This window comes from Lepisma saccharinum, chromosome 3 (genome assembly GCF_977018435.1).
Source record: "Lepisma saccharinum chromosome 3, izLepSacc3.1, whole genome shotgun sequence".
Taxonomy (NCBI): domain Eukaryota; kingdom Metazoa; phylum Arthropoda; class Insecta; order Zygentoma; family Lepismatidae; genus Lepisma; species Lepisma saccharinum.
The window spans coordinates 29438852-29460725 of NC_139231.1; the positions used below are offsets into that span (position 1 = coordinate 29438852).

The window sequence follows — 21874 nt, forward strand, 5'->3', positions numbered from 1 at the left end:
TTTAATTGTCAATAATCTTATATTGCTCCTATCTGTTGGTTCAAATGTAATAGGAAAGAATTAAATAGCATATGTACATTATGGATGTTCAAAAATAAATATTAAATACTCCAAAAATACGTAATTATTGCTCAAAGGCTTAGACTATAAACGAAGCATTTACTTTATACGTAATCCAATTTCTATTTTTTTTTACATGTAATGAAGATATAACTTACATGTAGATAATAGTTCCAATATTATGAATTAGATGCATAGATGCTAAATCCACTCTATTTACACAATATTTGTGTTCATTAGAAGTTAATCCCTTTCCTTTTTCAAATCAAATATCTGAGTTTCGTCGTATAAACGTGACTGTTAAAATATCGAGGCGTCTATTGTGAATCTCACTTTGCAATTTGTTTACACGACTACCATATACGTACTATGACAGTTTAATTCATATTCGAAAGTCCTGTAGCTTAATACTCTGGAATGCTGTGTGGAATGTTAATTTCATGGTTAAGAACAATTAATATTATTTTCAGATCTTTAACATTCGTATAGTTTTCCTCACATTAACAATATTATGTTGGCATTGGCGGCGATTAGGGGGAGGCACGTTGCCCCCCCAATGTTTTGCCACTTTTTCTCCCGCGCTATACTAAACCTTGTCTACAAAGAGAAAGTAAACTGTCCTTGCCCAGCCCCTCGCAATTTTGGAACTCAATCACTGTATGTTGGTAATATTCTGTTTCAGTATACTTGCATCTTAAATAATCATCTTTACGTACGTCCTACAAAGCTTAGTCAAGAACAACGATTTTTCGTAACGTCCACTCAGATTACAAAAACAAGCGACACAAACATCAGTAACGCTGAATTGTTCACTAATTTGCATCGTTTTTTTTTAAAAAAAAATACTATTCTTGAAGGATTCCTTCCTTACACTTTCTTGTTATTTCCTTTCGCTCTCGGCTTCTTTCTTTCTCTAAAGCCATTGCATTATCATTTGTTTCTTTGTGAAGTCTGCTACATTTTCCTTTATTTCATAACTCGTTTCCTTCCTACCACGAATTTGTATCTTTATTGCGTTATTTTATTCTTCCTTTATTTATTGATTTTTGCTTTCTTTCATCCTTTATTTTTTCCATTTTCTACAAAGAATAGTTCATGTCATGTAAATTGATTTACTTATTGAACTCCGAAAATACATACCTAGTTACAGAGTCTATGAATATAGTTACATATATGTTTCTGTAACGTGTTCTTGCTTGCAACCTTTAGTGTACAATTTCATTAACATATTATGTGTTTGTGGTCACTGTGTGAATAGGGGATTTACTGAGTTCCCTTAGGTTCATAGAAAATATGTCAATGGTCTTATTCTTGATTAGCAATTTATTGTAACTCGTTCACATTCTCCATAATGGAGATTTCTTTTCAGTTTCCTATCTAGCCATCTTGAGAGTTTTCGCTGACGGGATTCGAAAATTAATTTTGGAGAGTAGATGCTCAGTATCTACTTCATGATTTTTACAGTTTCCATAAGAATACTATTTCCTGCACCTTGCTTCTATTACAAAGCTTTGAGAACCCACAATCATGTATTAGGCTCTCATAGTGTGCAAATGCGGGTTATGATCTAGTACTACATGTGCACATAAACATTGCATGAATTAGTCTTTGAAAACAAATCATGCATTAAAATTTTAATTTTAATTATGATTTAAATTTATGACTATGTATTACACTTGTTACAGCTGCTTATACATATCGCTAATCACCATTCAAGATTCCCATACAGAAAACAGCACGTTACGGAAACTCTTTCAGTCACCGAGATAAAAGAATGAAATGAACTCCCCCACCACTGGAACTGGACTTCTAGTAGGAATGCCCTAGTTGGCGCTGGACTAACCTTATAGGTAGCAATCATGGCCGCCTGGCTGACTGCTTGACTGGTTTGGAGGAACAGGACATGTTCTAATTGCTACTTGCTTTCCTCGACTGGATTCTGTGGAACAGCCAATCAGAGCAATGTTTCGCCATGTGAAGATGATCTGTGAGTGTGCAAAGGAACGATTTTATCTGTGGTTTCCGAGTGTTACTCCAGCAATGTATAACGTATACAGCATGAAAGGCTCGTTGAGTTACACCATCTATGCTGAGTGCACGGTATTTACATTTGAAATAACTAAAATATTCTTCCATGCGTGTACAGTAAACGTTGTAAAGTATGTATTTAAGCAGAGCCATTGTTTTGTACCTAATAATGTTTTATACGAAACATTATTCCTCTCGGTTGAATAATTATCGGCTTTTAAAAATGTGAAGTGGTACATTGTTTACATCTCACGCCCGCCATTACAACTTCCCTCGTATGGGAACAAAAGTCTATCAACAAGTACGCTGATAAGTATCGTGTGAGGCGAAAACTAGCAAATTGGTAGCCAGTCCAGCGCCAACTAGGGCATACCTGCTGCATATCCAGTTCCGTGTGATGCGGGCTTAATTGTGGTTTTAGATTTTACTCTGTGTAATCAGTACATTACCAATTTATATTTATAAGTATATATCTATAATTTTTTCAATATTTTAACTTTTCTACTGTAAAACTGATTTTCAGAAAGTGTTATGTAAATATCAATTGCAATATGTATTTGGTAAAGTTTTGTTGTAAGAGCGGCCCGTGAGGCCGAAATACGCCCTCAATAAAGGCGATTCTATTTTGTTATATTATTGTTGTCTTGCAGCGGGGCCTAACCGACGTCCAAGCTTAGAGCGGCAAAACACACTTTACGAGGAGCAGTACTCCGCTGACGGGTATTACGGGGACTCGGGCAACTATAGGGATAACAGGTATTCATCCTACGATAACTACACTAACTACGATACCTACAATCACTACGGGTCAAGCTACTCGAACTACGATAGCTACAGGTAAGGTGGAGCTGGTCACACGTAAAGTCAACACCTAGTAGAAGCAGCCTGTGTTGATTTGTTGATGTTCGTCTACTTCGGGTGCTGTTTCTGTGTTACTCTATCTCTCATTCCCCCACCCCCCACATCCTTCTATTGTTTAAAATAACGTATGTAAAACATAGACGAATTTCGAGTAATACCTTAATATTTTGAAGATTCTTGTAGTTTGTGGCATTTTACCCCATTTTCCAATGTGGTAGAGTAGGTTCGGTGTTTAACTTATACTCAGGTGAAGGTATCCAATAAGATTTTGGCACTAATCAGAGTAACAATACAGACATTTGAAAATATCTCATTCCCCTTGAAATATTTGCAATTTCGTCTAATGGTATCTAGAAGTTTACATTACAAGCCTATTTCCTTAATTACTTCATAAGTATTTTCCGTAAGTTCACTAATTATCAGTTTAAACAATAATTTAACACATGTTTTACAACCTTAAACTTATTCCATTTAGTTTTATTTGCAAATAATACTTAAATAAAGACAATTCACATAAATTTGCAAGCAGTGTTCTCTAAAAGACATCAGAATACATTCAATCAGCAAACACCAATATATTCTTACACTGTTAACTAAGATGTCGGGTAATGTAAGTAAATACTATTTCTTGGCATGTGCTTCCTTTCGCCTTCACCTTAAATTAAAGTAAATACATAATAATAAAGTAATATTGCATGAATACGTTAATCACTACCACCTCTTACTCTGTTTTTAAACTCTTGTTACTCGGCATGAAATATACAGACTTCCACTAGGCCAAAAATAGTGTTTTTCAACAGGATTTTCAGAAACAAGGTAGAATGCACATCTTCATTAAGTATGTTTCTTCTCTTCTCTTCCCTATAGTACTTAAACTACATATTCAGCATGATGAATTATTCAAACTGCATGTTTTCTTTACCTGCTAGTCGTACCATTTTGTTAATGTTGATTTCCAATATTAATATATCTAATGTTTCTTAACTTTCAGAACTTAGGTTTCTTAAATTCTTTTATACAAACTTCCTGGTAAAATTGTTATACTAATATGTACTTGTAAACGGATGAAATTTATTACTAGGGCCCGGGACGTTATGTTATAACATGTTTTCCATTTGGCTTCGGTTCTAGTATTGGGGTGAGATCTTTACATATCTGATGAAAATCAGCCGAAAAAGACAAACTTGACAAATCATATTTTGACACATTTCACCAATTTCGCGTTTTTACAACATATTTCTTCAATTTTGTTGTAATAAGACATATTTCTGTATAATTTCGTAATTCTCTCGCACATAATCGGTTATTTCATATTGTTTTCTTCGTAGCTTTAGCACAACGGATAGTTAGTTCATATTGTCGATGGTAGAATGTGGAAGTTATGGAGGAAGAAAGGTGCCGTCTTTTCTTAGTAGCTACGGAAAAAATAATACCCCACTTTTTTTTTTATCCCGCCGACAATTGATAGCCATGCAAACATTATTGAGGAAAAATATTCTCTCTCATTGTTGCACGGGAAGTAAACAAGTGTCGTTCTCATTTATTTGCCTTTTTCGCTTTTCACAAAAATCAGTCAAAAGTAAAAATAACATTCGGTACATTACAGCTCCTACTCTACTCTATCGGGTATGGGAGAAATTCGAGAGTACTGTTGTATATATTTTTGACTTTACTGGACTTTCTGCATTTTTCAGACATATTTGTAATTTTTCATGACGTATTTTCCAATTTATATGACATAATTACATACATAGTTTACAATTTTTTAGGACATAAAGTCCGGGGCCCTATTTATTACACTTCAGTTTATAGATTTGTGTAGAACTGCAGATATCATTAAGTATAACCGTTTAGTCAATATGTAATATCAATATGCAAAATTTGAATACAATAATAATGTATTTCACAAGGCTTATACCATCTTTTATTGCGAATCATTTTCATTGAAATTACCAAATATTTGTCTATAATTTCCTTGACTTTTTGAGAAAAGTGTCATGCACTAGTTCATCCTAATAGCAATTAATGTTTTAAAAGTATATAATTGACCTTTGAGGTATGAATTAAGTATGCATTATAATGTCTAATTGAGATGGCGCTTATTATATTTTGGCGGCTAAATCGAGAATCCATTCAATCTTTACATATGTATAATGTGTCTTTTTTACATATAATAGGGTAAACATTTTAGTTATTTCTTCGAATTCAGTTTTACGTACTATTATCGCTCCAAGTTTTCGAGTTTATGTTAATCTCAGTGAGATGCCACTAGATTTTTCCTGGTCAAAATAACTATTTTTAAAGGCTGTCAAAAACTGTTGGTGTCTTTTTTAGTATATCATTTGAACTTTATCTGAATAATTTCTGAAAATCGTAAAGTTAATATTCATTTTAAATATTTTTCTAAAGAATGTTGTTTCACTATCTATCTCTTTATATTGAGATTAACAGAACAATAATTAACTAGTACCAAATGGGTAGCGTCAAACAGACTGCAGCAATTTCAACCATTTAAGTTGAAATTGTATGCCACTCGACAAGTGGAGGACATTTTGAAATTGACTTCTCCGTTTAAAATATGGAAGCTGGGTTCTTATAGTTACTATTGTGCGTAAGGCGTTTATCAAGTTTTGAATTGTGTAGGCAAGTCTGTATTCGTCTTGAAAACACTCTTTATACTATATATACGTTCCACTTTAACCACTGGCACATTTTAAATTGTAAGAATACGGCTTTGAAGTAGTTGCGCTAGAAAAATGCACTTTTTGAACATACTTTCTCCTCGCATTGTGCTTGAGTAAAATTTCAGTAATATCAAATTTAAGAATTATTTATCTTGTAGTCTACGGTTTTTACAAGCATAGAAACACAGTTTTTTTTTGTGAAGTTTCAGGAGAGCATACAAGAAAAAAAATGAAATTTAAGTACCATTTTATTACTTATATTGTATATTTCAAATAGAAATGTACCTGAAAACTTCAACTAAATAATTACGATTACTGAAAAAAATATTTACTGATATGTAAATTAAAATGCATACTTCAATATATTTATTGAACTCGAGTTATGTCAGAGGAGTTCCATTGATTATTCCTGACCAGTTTGTTTCATAATTAAGAAGTAGTGAAACAAATTGATACGTTCAAATGAATCACATTATACATCGCCGTGGAGAATATTTGACACCTAATGCGGTGTTTATTAAGATATCAGTCAACTGACATGAAAGATTACTTACACATTGAGTTATCTTATTGTTCGTTAATCGTTATGTGGCTTGCAAATATGGTTTTATTAAATTTTCTAACTTGTATAAGTGTTTAGTTTTGAAGTATGAAAGCACATTGTAGACTAATAAGTGGTAAAATCTTCACTATCATATTTCCCTCTTACCACCATTGCAAATAGTAGATCAGACGTGAAAACGTTTCAGAATAGTGAATAGTCCTGCCGTAAAAAAAGTTTAGAAAGCATTTTGGCCTAAATGATTTCATTGCATTTGAATTTTTCTAATTTTAAGTCACTCTTGATCCACTTTTGACTAATCCGAACACTGGCGAACGCAGGATTATTTTTCGGCAGGGGCTGGAATTGTAAAGGTGAATAGTCCATAGCTGCTTTCTAGGGCGCGACATACACAATCAGATATTTCGTATATTAAAAGCTTTCCACTCTAAGTAAATGGCAATCGGGGGTCATTCTAAGGCGATTTTGCATTCAGAACTCTGGTGTTTCCCGGGTTCTTCACTGCTTTTATTTAAAAATGTTGATTTTTCTGAAAATTTCGAAGGGGGCTGTAACCCCTTCAGCCCAACCCCCTCTGCGTACGGCAGTGCATCAAAACAATGAGGATGAAGTGACGATTACATGAAATTGATGAAGGGACACAGAACCCTTGATTAACGAAATTTTCAGTTCTTCCTTGCCACCTAGATGATTAAATGTTGTAATTAAAAGGTATACAAATGCATTGTATTATTAAAACTATTTGTCCTCAATTTACTGCTACCAATGATATAGCAGACAGATAAATCGGTAAACATAAATTTTCACAAAACAATATTGTAGCAAAAAAGGTTACTCCTTACATATTATATTAATACCAAGAGAACATAACATTTTCTCTGGAACGGATTATAATGCCGTTCCTTTAACCCTTAACCAGGCGCACCTCTTTCACCACCGTAAGTAGGCGCTTGGGGGTAAATTTGACCCACCCAATATATAATATTATTTGTAATTATGTAAGATACATATGCACCGAAAAATACTTTTATCCGATTGACTATTTTCAAGAACTTGAAGTGGTTTTTGAATATAGAAAATAGGTGCAATTAATTTTAAAAAAAATAATATGGACAGACATTGCATTTTGAAAATTTCAAAACCCTTTCTTGCAATAGTTAAATCAAATGATAATAATGAGGAAAGTGTGGAATAAACAATACAAAAAATATTTTTTGTAGGGTATATACTTCAAATATTTGTGTAAATTTAGCAATATCCATTTTTTAAACAAATACAAATAATTATTTTTAGTACATTTTTCCTTGAAAAAAATTAAACTTCCAAAACATATCAATTTTCAAAATCTCGATTGTTTTACACAACTAACTAAATTGGACCATTGTATTATTTCTTATCATATATTATGTTAAATAAACTTCTCTTGTTTTTAAAACTTCATCTTCATCGGCAAATTTGGCATTTCTTTCCCTTACAGAATATTCCCATATAATTTCTACGTACATATTGGTATTTTCCACAATGATTCTCACTGTAGTGTCATCTATTAAAAGTGAAAATCCTCGATAGCAGATTTGGCATTTTTTGCAGTTGCAAGTGATCCAAGAAGACGTAAAACAATGTCCATACTTTTTTTGTGAACATTCGAACAAGAACAGGGAACTTCTTTTCATCCAGTTATTTTGTCTTTTCCCAGGAAATAAGTTTCATCTTCATCCGGGATATCATTCTCATCATCATGATTTGTCTTAGAATTAGTATAATGTTCTCACTCAGTAACATGATATTCTACATCATGATCTGATTTGGAGTCAATTATTCATCTTGAAGCACTTGAGATGAACTAGATTCGAAATGTCCTCTAAGAGCCACCGTATACGCCCCTGCTGTCTTTCATACTACGAGCTTTTGAACGATTTCTTTGAAGAATTAAACATTCACTTTAAAACACGGTCACACAACACAGATCAAGTAAAACTATTAAAATATTTCAATCACGAAGCACAGTAAGCGAAAGTTCTAAAAAAAAGAAATGAACTACAAAAAGTCACATACGTAACTAGGCGCGTGGGGGTTAATTTGACCCCCATCAACTTTGGAACAGCTTCACCTTGCTGCAATTACACACACAATGAAGGAAATGACCTCGACAGTTGAATCAGACTGTTTTAGGAAGGTACTAGATAAGCTAGCACAGGGGGTAACCAACAAGTGTCTGGCGTTAGGAAATACCTACCTGGGGGTCAAATTTACCCCCGCGCGCCTAGTTAAGGGTTAACACGCTTTAACTGTTGTGGTTGCCATTGAACAGGTTGTCTCTGTTCTCAATTAGCCAATTAAATATATTGAAACGAGCTTTTGTCATGTTCGACGGCTGAAAACAATGCAAGGCATTAGTCTCGTCATGGTTGATGAAGGATATCGCTCTTCTTTGTGTCGTAAATACGATCTACTTTCATCGACGATAATAAAATTTGATTTGTAACGTATCTGCAACTCACCAATGAGATTAAAGAGGAGCAATGTATTGTTCCCGTCAGGAATTTCAATTACATTTTTGTCTTTTAGATTTATTGCATTTTTTCTATGCTGGGAAGCATTGCCTGATCCCAGGGGAGTGGGTGATTAAAAGTTTTGAAATATTGTGACCGCAACCTGACGTCGAACAAAGCTCCATCCACGACAGGTAACGTAGTTACATATGTAACAAAAGCTGAAACATTTTGACGTTATTCTAAGCATAGCCAAATTTAGACTTAGGATTTGTAGGCCAGGGCTTAGAGAGAGTAAAATTGACATATTAGAAATGTGTTTCCTTTCGGCTCTTTTGTTTTTGCTTCACGCTTTCTTTCTCTCTCTTGCCAGCGATATGTGTTATGCGCGTACATTTACCACAGATCCCTTGGGACAAAGGCTAAGTCATCTCATAATATGGTAGATAGGGAGATGGAGGGGAGGGGGAATTATTAAACAACATACTTTGCAAACTTTCTATTAACTTTTTGCCTGTCAAAAAACTGGGAAGGCTGTCAGGTCTAGCTCTGCAATTAAAGTATGCACCAATAGAGGAGACCGGGGTTCGTTGTGACAAAATTAGGATTTTTTTTCTTTCGCTTAACATTTTCTCTATTTTCACATTTTTTCATCTTAAATGCAAGTGTATACATTTAGCTATTACCACGATTGTTTTATATTTGTTCAAATTACTGCATACGGACAGTATTTGCGAAAGAAAAGAAGTGTTTGTCACAACATGCCCCGGTGTGGGGATGGTTGTAACAAGCCGGGGGTAAGTTGTGACAGTATCTAGCACTTCTGAATTACATATCATAGACAAATTGTGTATCATTACTGTGCAGAAACAATAATTTCAATGGTTAGATGCAACATTAATTATACTCTTAGGATGAAGAAAGTGCTTCGCCATCTCATTTTCTAATTATTAATCAAGCGATATCTCTAACACCACGTGAGGAAAATTATGGTGTATGTCTAGTCTAATATAAAAATGTAAAAATCGTTAACAACGTAATAATACAATGATATATTGAATTGTAAAATTCAACATGCTTTATTTATCATCATCCGAGTCACAATTTTGACGGATATAAACAAGTTTTCCCTCAGAACAAGCATCACTTGTGACGATCTCTTCTTAAGCTGAGACTAACGTCAGCTTCGATGAACAATTGTCTTAATCTTTGTATCTTTCCAAAACCTACCTGTTACTTAAACCGAAAAGCACCTGTCGCCAGAGAAGTTTTATTAGCTTATTTCAACTACAATACGTTTTTTAAAGAGGCATGATTTACTCACTATATCAACATTACGTTAACTTTCCCTTGGGGTATAAGGTTAAAATCCACACAGGGTTTCAGTACGGTGTTAGGATGCACAGTGAATTGATGACCATCAAACTGTGAAATCTCAGTGGTGACCCCGTGTTCTACCACCAGGTGTTCTGCAACTGAATGATTCCACGGACTCCATCTGGTGAGTCTCGCATGAAGTAGGGGAGGAAAAACAAGAGGCTAAAAGGCATGGGGAGGGGTTTTCGACGTGCACTGAATTAGTTCGGCTCAAACAATGGCGAACGTGAATCCTGGTTGGCTGACCTGCTCATCACCATTCACTTCTCTTTGGATCTGTTCCAGCAGACTTTGGAGATTATGATATGGATTTATGGCCACTGCAAGGAGTAATCTGTTGCTACGCATTACTGAAATCAATTGCTGCTTGTATATGTATATAGCGTCAAAAATTATTGAATTATGCATTTCAATTCATCCGAATGCATTTTGAAATTTATCCATTGTTGACTTGTTATTAGAGCTCATTTTTCAGTGGAGTTAATAGTGGTCCGCGCGATCATTGGCGAGAGTTTTTTTTTTCGGATACGTAGTATTTGGGTATATATAAGTAAGTGATTCTAAAATCTGCTATAAATATATAACCTATATGACCAGACCAATTTTTGAATTTTTGGGGAAACAAAAAATTTAAAGTAAGATTCTAAGTTTTGTTTGATTTCATCACATTCGAATGTAATGCACTAGATTTAGAATTTCCTCCCTCCTGTAATGTATTGAGTGAAATAAGTTATATATTTTTGTTAAGTGACCAAGAATACTTCAAAAAGCACATTCCCGCTATAAAACCTGATAAATTTTGACAAATAATGGGTCAAATATTTTATGGATCACAATAGTGATCCACGCGACCAATGATGGGGGGTTTTTCCGCGCCACCACTGCAGTGTTAATGAATAAACTGAATAATTTTCTAGTGTAATTTACGTAATATACGTATCGAGTAAATTACTTGTCCAACTCTGTCTTTGTGTACATACTTTTAAAGCATAACGTTTTTCTGTTTGCCGCATCGTTTCAACGCTACGAACTCTCCTTATTTATGTAAGCACGCTGGATAAGTTCACAGTTGCCAGTAAGAAGTCGCACAGCAAAGTAATTTTTGGTCGTCAGATGATATGCGTTATAGTTACGAAAGTCTCAAACGAGATCGTGATTCTCATACCGCCTCGGTCTCCCTTATCTTGACTAGTTTTTTATGATCTGGACTCGAATTACGTTTATAAACACATCGTCTCGGCCTCATCTATGTTGTAGAGAGTCTCTTGGCACAAGACAATGCACAACCGCACAGAAAATTATTCTGGCTGTTGCGCCAGAGCCTCATTAGCCCTGCAGGAATGCAGTTCCAGGGCGGAAACATGAAAGGCAGGTTGACATTTGAGATCCTTTAGAAAGGTCGCCTTTGACATCCCGAAATACACGTGTATGCATATAAAATGCATCGTGTTAAATGGAATACAAGTAGTTTTATCTCCTTAGCTAAGGATTGGATATGTGGAAACAATTTAAAACAGATGCAGAAAGTCAACTATTCAAGCTGTTGACGGGTAATCAAAAACTATGAGAATCAAGTACCATTCACATTAATTTAGAGACAGATTTCAACAAAGATATTGTGGGTAGTACTTTAAAAATGATAAATTGAAAGAGAACATTTTTATTAAAAGGAAATAGGAATTATAATGAATATAAAGAAAAGTAATCTCAAGAGATCTTTGTTCTCTATTGCATTGTGATTGTTAATAATCGACATTAGCTGTTTTTCGTCTGTAAAGAGCAACTAGAGTCATCTATGATTGATTATGTCGATGTTTAACGGGTTTGGTGTTATCCACAATTACTGATAACTGTTTTCTGACGATTTTCACGGAGTCTGGTCATTCTTTATGCACACCTTCAGAGCGACTTTCAATATCATGTGCGTCCAATCAGCTCGTATAATTTCCAGGAGAGACTAATCACTTTCACAATTGTCCGACTGAAAACGTTAGTAGATTCACCAGAGAGCCTCGGAATTTCCTCATAACGTTGTGAAAAATATTCATTTCATTTCATGCAGATTTATGAGCTGGCAGAGGTAGTTGTCACCTTTAGTAAACTCCCAAATGCCTTACCAATATGCATATTTTGGCTATTTAGTTAGGTTTCTATTTGCTGTGGCACGGGTGAGCGCTTGTATACTGGGAGAGCTTTTCTTGCCTAACCCTCTCTGGAGGTGTCAAGTACGTTAGTGTTATTTTTCCAATTCCATTTTTGGAATATTAAGTCTTCTAAGAGTTTATATGAACGAATGCGCTTTTTAAAACTGGTAGTGTACACGAAACAACAATTAGTAAACACATCAAATGTTGGAATATATCTCAGTACTTTTTTTTTGTAACACGACAAAATGCACGAATTTTAAACTTCAGAAGAGTAGGCATTCAAAGTAGATGTAGTTAATCAACATAAAAGGACAATGAAAATATTTTTTCTATCACTATTGAAAGATTCCCATATCTATAAGAGTGCAAATTGTGCCCTAACTAATTTATACTGTGACTCCACTACATTACAGTGAATAATGTAGGACATAATTCTAAGCAGTTAAAACTTAGTTTGCTTTTATTTGTAAATTTTAAACAATGTAAGAATATAACGGTCACGAAAGTAGAATGAAAAGCCTAAGCTGATTGTTTACACACTTAATATTGTCTGTATTGTCAGAAACTATGGCTTAAATCATTCGATTTTGAGTAAAATAAAAGCACAGAGATACTGGGGAAAGCACGATTTTTTTCCAGTGTGACGAATTTCTCGTCTAGGAGAAAATATAATTCACTTCTTAAAATATCTTACCCTTGACCTTTCTTCTATGTGCACACTCTGCAACGTTTCATCACCATTTTTGTTGTAGATTTTGTAAAGCTTAGTCTCCCTTTCCAGCATGAATAATAACAAAAGAATATATAAGAAGCATGTAAAATAAACTTTAATGTAGAATATTTAAGAGAAGGAATTATTTTTGTTATCGACATTGAACTTTTGTTACATCTGTTGCTAATTATTATTAATAATTTTATCTTTTTACAGGTATAATAGTTATTTTTATATAATAACGTAGCACATGTTTAGAGCATATACTATTTTATTAATTAACATATATTTATTTTGAGATGATGATTAACTTTTGGCTCTTAAGAATGTGATTTAGTACAAGGCTGATTAGTTCAACTTTAACGCCTTTAACTTATATTAGCGATATGTTTTATTATTAGTATTGGCATTAAATATTTTTTCTAGTGGTTATTCATAGACAGTGCATGTTGTCAGAGAATCGAGTTTCTAGTTTCAAACCATAGGTACTAGTAAGTTACATAACGATTTTCTTGCAAATATTTTAAATTGCTTTAACAGTACTTTCTAAGGTTCACAAGTTAGGTCAATTAATAACTTGTTAATTGCATGATTGACCTTTCTAGTGACATTCTTCTTTAGGGTTTACGAGAGGTCTGACGACTACAGTACGGATTATCATAGAGGAGGGGGATACTCGTATCAAGACAGCAGGTAAGGTTAAATAACCTTGTATCGTAGCCTTACTGTGATTTTCTACGTCTCTTCATTTCCTCTCTTGCTTGCTTACATTTCTTTAACTTATTCTAACACCATAACCATTATATATATATATATGTTGCCTACTACACAAAATTCTTTAGCTATATTTCATGAAGATTATTAGTAATATAGAGATTGTGTAGCTGCAATGTTTTCTTCGCGATGACGTAACGACGCCAGAAGTTGAATGTATCCATAAAACGAATACGAAATCTATGCGCTAGTCTTGCACTTTGCACATAGAAAATAAAATGTCAGACAACTGAACACACAAAATGGGGTACAAAAATTCTCATTTCCTGATGTCATTGCTTTCCTCTTCATAAGCAATGAACCAGTTTTCAATATATGGGTTCAAATAAATTGAAAATATTGACAGTTACTTTTAATTTCATGCTGTAATAACTATTACCCGATGATTAAAACAAGCAATATGAATATTTTGTGTTTCAATATTTTTCAGAATAAACACGAAATGTAATATAAATTTAAGTAGGACATCCATTTATTTACCAGTTGGAACACTCTGCGGTGTAAAAATTTACATTGAACAAAACAGTAGATTTGAAACTGTAGATGCAGTTATGTAGCTGTCAGTACAATCAAATGTGAGTCATGCCAGAACATTTTTCAGAAGGTACACAGAGTTAAACAAAGTATTTGCGTTCGAGGGATGTTATCTTTTATTGCTTAAGTTGAGAAATCCAGGAAATTATGTGCGTGGAAGCAGGAAATCAGATGCCCTGTGAAAGGTCCAAAATCAATATGGATAGTTAAGTGTAAATTTTGAGGTGTCAAATATCCAATTCTAGTTTCTTTGGACTTTTAACCACTGTTATTTAAAAGAGATTTACCAACGTTTCGGAGGATTATCCTCCAAGGCAACCATTTAGACACGCTACCCTGCAGACGGAGGCAGATGCAGCCTCCGAAACGTTGGTAAATCTCTTTTAAATAACAGTGGTTAAAAGTCCAAAAAAACTAGAATGAATAAATCACCACTGATTAGCTACAAAAAAAAAAAACAAATATCCAATGTACTGTAGTATAAAGTTTATGATCGTATTCTCATTGTTAGGCCTAATCTTTTCTACTGAAACGCTTGCACATTGTTCACGTGGTCGTTCTCTAAATAACTCGTGAATAATTCAAATGTGAAATTATGTAAAAAGGTAAAAACATTAGTCACGACGAACAAAAAATATAATTTTAATTGGTGCCACGAATATTTTCTGTCTAATTTTGACAAATTTTTCAGCTGTGCACAAAATATTATTTAGATCCAAATTCTTCAGTTGTTTCTAAAAGTAATTTAATGAATCCAACAACGACTAATTACAATAATATTATCTTAAAAATATATACTTTTAATATTAACGTAACTTATAACATGTGGCATAGCTGTATTGTGAGAAATGTTTATGCTTTAAATTCACCAATCCCACTTAAGAGCTAAATCATCATCATGTATTTCAACTCAATATCATGAAACTTCTGATGACTGATAAAAATCAAGTAGGCTAAGCAGAAAATAGCATTCGGCGAAGTCTCCTTCGAATTATTGATTTCAATGTTTTAAAACAAGATTTTCACTTAATTAGTAGTCACGATTAGCTTAAATAGGTAGAAAGGTGACACAAAATAAAAAAATGTACAAAAAGCAACTACTATGTTCCATATTAACGAATTATGATAAGGAAAAAATGAAAGTACACAGACGACGTGGAGTGTTTCGCCTACAGTCGTAGCAGAGTCCGGCCACCTTTGCCCCCCCCCACCCGAGTTACCCCAGGTACACATTTATTAGAGTCTGAGATAACATGAATTTGGCAGTACTGCTATATCAGGTGATCTGGCAACTCTGTAACAAAGTGATTTCCATGGTGTCCACAAAAGGATTCCGAGAGATAGTTTCAGAGAATGAGATATACAGATATGAGCTTCAAACGTAATTAGGTACAACTCTCGACGACACCACAGGTATTTGGTGTCATATCTGGAGCAATCTTTCAGCTACACCACTTGCCCAACAACATATTCTGACATTCAGTTGTTGCAGGGCGAGGGAGGAGTTTAGGGGGAAACCGTAAGATATCGCGTTATCTAAGTTAACTGAGCTGAATGCCAAAAAAATTCCAATAATTCAATAGGATACAAAAATACCTACAAAACTTCATGTAAGCTGTCTCAATATCCTTGTGGCACTTTGTTTTTATTTACATGTAATGTTGGCCTTTCAATGGCTGCCTTGTCAGATTGGTGGGGTTCACAGTTCTTCTTTCTCACAGTTACAAAAAAAAATAACGGATTTAAAGATTTCTCAATATTGGACAGGTGGGTGAGCAAGGGAGGCATAACCGCCCCTTCCCCCACCTACTGTCATATATTCTTACAAAATTTCTGAACACGCCACACTGGCCTTTTGTTGCGTAAGAGACCATCTCGTACCTGTTTGTTTAATAATTACCTCCTTCCTAATTCCCTGAGGAGCAGTGGTACCCACTGGCAATTATTTCCGTATCTGCTCAGCAAATGCATATCTAAGAGTTTTAATTCAACTCTGCACCTCGAAATATGTCAAGAATTTGTCAACTCCCCCAACAATTAAAAATAAAAACAAACTTATAATAGGAGACAAATAATAAGGATAATAATTACTTAAAACACGTAACATCTGCTCCCTAGAAAATAACCCCACTCCTTAAGAGGCGGTGGTTGATTTAAGTCTAACAGCTTTCTAATTGGAACATCATGTGGATATTCATTGACACATTTCAGGTTGATATTCTGTTAGAAACTATAGAAATACTAAGAGACGAATTAATAAATCAAAATACATTTGTTTGTTAATAAAATAAGAACAATAGTTCCATGAAAACTTGCCGTGTCGTTAGATCGATTCGTTACTATGAAGTTGAAGTAATGAGGCTTCTTAATCGCACATTAATTTATTTTCATTTAAGGTTGAATACAGGACCAGTTCTATTTTATATGCTTTAGGGAATTTGCACAACAGAAGGTATCTGCACTGTTTTTCGTCATCCAAACTTTCCAAGCAGCATTCATTTTATGTTAATGCGTATGTAAGAAACTAATTGCATCAATCTATGACGTTACCTGTACGCTACTAAGGGAATTCCCCGTATCTTCCACAGAAGCGAGCAAGAATGCTCAGATAAGCTCCAATGGGCTTTCAAAGGTAGTAGTATTTAAAAAGAAATCACAGATGGCAATAACCTTACTAATAAGCTTATTCCGCATATACTTGATTACAAGCTATAATACAGGATTAGCCGTTTTTCTTTTGGTTAAGGCTGAAGGAGAGTAAAAAGCTATTGGCGACAGTATTTATACTTTTTCACCGATAACACTGCTGACTTGTCGACTTTTAAATGGCCGTGGTAGTGACAACTTGTTTATTTGATATGAACGTCATTGGGCAGGTATATACAGGCTGATACATCTACGTGTTGGTCTAGTACATTAGAGGTGTGACGTCATGTGTAGGAGATTATGACGCATTTAGGAGAATGAAGTCCAACTGGTCTTGTTAACATATTTTCCTTCTAAGTGTAGTTGTGCTTGTGACAAAATTAATAGTTTAGGAAGTAGTTAACTTAACATATCAAGAATACAAAATATTAAACTGTGTAATTCTCAACGGCATTCCCTAACTCTTAAGTGCATAATATTATTATGCTTAAGAAAGTGAAGTGTGATTTTCCGACCGGATATACCTGTGCACTGGCGTACGCAGGATTTCTATCTTTAGGGAGGGGCTGGAATTGTAAAGGTGGATAGTACATACCTTCGTTTTGGTTGAGGTAGGATATGTAATGAAATATTTCGTATATTTGGAGGTTTTCAGTCTATGAAAATTGTACAAAAATGGTAATCAGGGGCCACTTTAAATGTAGTTTGAATTTACACATTTTCATTTTTTTTAGTTCTTAACGTATTGTCATTTCAAAACCAGTGGTCTCGGGTTCGAATCCCGGCCTGTGCATGCGTGTTCTTTGCGAATGTCCCTTCACAAACCTCACCGTATCATCACTCATCCTCATCGTCGCGATTAGCCTAAAGAGATGGAAAAGTGACGCTTAACAACAAGCATCAAATCAAATTCTAGACCTAGTCTCGCCTTCAGTTGCGGGAGAGTAATGTTATTGGTAAGATAATACACTATTAATTTTTAGTTAGATTTTATGATATTCCACAAGTCAATAACACCTTTTTGGTTTTGTGTCCTACACAACTTTAAAAACTTCACACATCGTTTACAGTTCAAGTACTCTACATTTATATTAATACTACAGTATTGCTTCAGTATTAAACTGAAAAATCAGGGATAGCATTGAGCTGTTCATTATGTTAATTATTGTAAGAAATAAATTTCGCGTTATTACATCGTATATAGCCAATCTTTATAGGTGCAGCCGTCCATGTAATGTTTCGGAAACTAGTAGATCTCTATAAAAACACTATTGTATGGGTCGAATTAATAAAAACGAGGAAGTACTAATGAGAGCATGCTCCAACAGTAACGGAGCAAATACTTAAGAAGTGAGCACATGCTTCCTTTTCGTATTGATAAAGCCCTAGTTTGCATAGTTTCCAATGTAGCAATTATATATATATATATATATATATATATATATATATATATATATATATAACCCGGTGTACGCACATGTTTTTGCGCGCACGTGTGTGTAAATATAGGCACCTGCTTGTTTTCTGAGGACGTGCTCTTTTAATTTATATCGAGGTGTGATCACTAGATCACAGCACTGTGACTAGATAACTCACTGATGGTCTCGTTATTTATACAGAATGGAGCAGGTGCTCCAAAAGTTAAGAAATGGAAACGTCCTTATTTTTATTAATACGACCCAATATTCCAAACCCACGCTTTGGTTCTGAGCTGTACTTGAATTTTGCTCTCTGTTCATCTTTGTCACATTATATCTAAATATATATTTAAACAGTTACTAATAGAAATATCAATACCAAACGAATAATGCGTATGGAACTATCATGGTAGCTGCAAGTACCATAGCAAAGGCAAGGGATCCAATGAAAAGTTGAATAACTTATCAAAGAAGGTTTAATAGAGACTAGGAAATTAATATAAAATATCAGGTGGACCTCATGATAATCTTACAGTATCTTATTTAGATGAAAATAACTTATAGGATTTTTTTTAAAGAAATCCTTTTTTTACTTTTTTAAAATTGATTGACCTTCAGTTGTTCTCGACTTTGACAATGTTGCATAGTGATTAACCTTCATTTTCCTAACTCTATTTTAAAATTTTAGCACATTTATCGTCTTCGTAATCAATTTTATGTATGTTCGTATTGGATTCTGGAAATAATGTGAAGTAACTGAATAAGTGAAGTAACAAGACAACAATTACAAGATTCTATGTAATACTTCTTCATCACGCAATTAACTGTTGTAGTTTTAAGATATTACGATACAGAAAACTTGGAATTGAGTTTTCATTCTTATTATTTACTTCCTACTTTATCTGAGACAGAATAAACAGGTAACATTGATATTGCAAAACATACAATCGCAAAGAGTTCACTGTTAAAAGAGTCCGTAAGACAACACTGAATCTCTTTGCAGCTCATTCTAGCAAACTGACAATTCTCCGCAGCTTGTGACTATGATTTGTATGAAAAAAGTTTCGTGAAAAGTTCTGTAATGACCGCGTACTAAATTTCCTAAAACCAAATAACCTGTCCATAAATATGTCTACTATTTGATGCCGCCATTGTTAAGGAAGTATATTTCTAGCAGCATCTGTTGGCGAGCAAAGTTTACTTAAATGGGGCCTACACATGGGTAGATAATACTGAAAGCCCATGTGTTTCATTTCAGAATTTAAAAGTTGCAGAAGGGAATTTTATCCTCAAACTGGTAAATTTGATTAATTTAGAAATACTCGAAAATGAACACTTGATCCGAGAACTTTTAAAATTCAGAGAATATTGTCTATCTTAGAACACCCATCAATTTTAATTAATTTACACTTTTATACATTACATTTTTATACTTACATTTTAATTTCCAACATCATCAGTACGTGTTTAGTGTTAAATAATATTTAAGTAGAATCTTTTATTAGTCTCGGGCCATCTGTCTGACTATTATGAAACATAAAGCTGACTTTCATAAGCAAAGCGATACTTAATGTTCGACGTCAAATATAAATAATTGAATGGCCAGCTTCGACACACACAGAGACGGATATTAGTATAGAAACTTGGCAGCGTGTGTGTTTTTCGAATATATGAGGAAGCAGGCAGGAGGAGAATATGCTACAGAACACCAGCTCAAGGATGATAATTGAAGGTCTCGGGTGTAAAACATGGTAAGTGACATTTTGGTAATTTTTGAATTACAAAGTAAAATGTGCCATCCTTCAATTTTCGACAATTTGCATTGGACTTATGAAGCCTTCTGGAATTGGTAAACACAACACGAAAACAATTTATCTACAGTGTGGCTTCTAATATTTTTTTTCTTAATGAACTCAGAAATGACCCAAAAGTCACTTACGATGTTTTGCACCTGAGCCCTTCAATTAGTCTCCTATATGTTTCCCAATATGGTGGATTAAGTCGGCCATTTTCACCGAGAAAATCTTGAATAGGAAAGAAAGTTGAGACGATAGAAATACTATGTTGGAAGCATTTTGACGCAACAACCATTTCCGACCTAATTGGAACTTTTACAGAGAAGGCTGCGTAGCTTTGATGCATACACCGAGCACCTCAGCTTAACCAAGTTCTTACTCTGTAGTACAGGCAGACAATTATATTTAGTGTGACATAAAGATGTACGGAATAGTAATGTGTAGGCTCTGTGATAATGAATGCTAAATGTGTTGTTCTTATATTTTAAACACTCAACTAAGTTGTAAAAATGTGGAGTCGGCTATCATAAAATGTCTCCGTGTAGCCTAGCAAGTGGAAGGATGGGATAAAACGTTTGAACCCCTAATATAGACGGTACTGTCTTAAATGAAGAAAATTTAATTTTGTTGATGACTGTACAACTCGTCAAAATATATGATGGAATGGATTTCCCTACAATATATTTTTCAATTTAAATAATGCAATTATACTATAATCTAATTATTGAACAATAGTGAACTAATGAAGTTTGCCAAACGTCAATTGTTATTCCCATATTACGGAGTAGGATTCACAATCAAAGGGATAGGTGACGGAGAGATTCTCTAGTGTAAAAAGCAAGCCATTGCCAGTGAAGATTACGAACGTTCAAAAGCTAATATCAGTCTCATAATCAAGAACATTCCCTCAAGAAAAAGCATCCTTAACTATCCAGACATCTGGTTCGTAGCTCCAGAAACCCCTTCACTTCAGTCTCTGAAGATGAGAGTAAAATTAATAGCTCTCTACAGGCTGGCATCTTCTCCAGAATTCACCTAGTCCTTAACCTGAGAGAACCTCTTCATTTTAGTCCAAGAAGATAAGATTAACGTTAACTCTGGGAAGTGCAGCATGTTTAGGGATTCATCTACTTCTGAACCCAAGATATCCTCTTCACTTCAGTCCCTGAAGATGAGAATATCGTTAGCTCTCTAGCGCTTGGTATCTTCCTCAGAAATCACGTGCTCCTTCATTTCAGTTGTTGAAGATGAACTTTGAAAATTTGACTTAAGAAACAAGTTCCATGTGAAAGCAAAATGCGAATTTCGACAATACTCACCATATTATTCTTACATTAGCAGTAAGACGTGCGTTTTTCAAAAATAAATTCAGTATTAACTTGTCACATTTTATGCAAGCATAACGTAAGTCTGACTTCTGTTGGATATACAAGAATTACATGGAACATTTAAAATATAAGCGTAAAGAAATGGACTGCAGTGCTCTCTCTACAGCACGCCTATTACCCATAATTCCCATGCGGTCAATTTTCACTTTATTACCTTTCAAAATTACCTAGATAATCGGTTACTAATACAAGAGTTAATTACCTATTTGAGCTGGAAAATTATGGGATCAGATTACAGAGGCTGTAAACTGATCCGTTGTTGAGCAAATTATGAGTAATAACTTACACCTATGCGATTATCTCCTGCGGGTAGAAATTACGAGTTTTTTTCTTTTGTGTGCGCTTGACTACGATTATTACTCTCAATTCATTTTTGTTTTCAGGCTTTAAAGTCA

General features: G+C 34.3%; 1 protein-coding gene across 1 annotated transcript in view; it reads left to right on the top strand.

Annotated features, from left to right (window-relative positions):
- Positions 1–21874, top strand: part of LOC145985505 (uncharacterized) — a 573655-nt gene that overhangs the window by 545901 nt on the left and 5880 nt on the right. Inside the window, exons 11-12 of the mRNA XM_083119575.1 lie at positions 2739–2844; positions 13545–13616. Coding sequence (XP_082975701.1) covers positions 2739–2844; positions 13545–13616 — 178 coding nt within the window. The remainder of the gene's footprint in view (positions 1–2738; positions 2845–13544; positions 13617–21874) is intronic.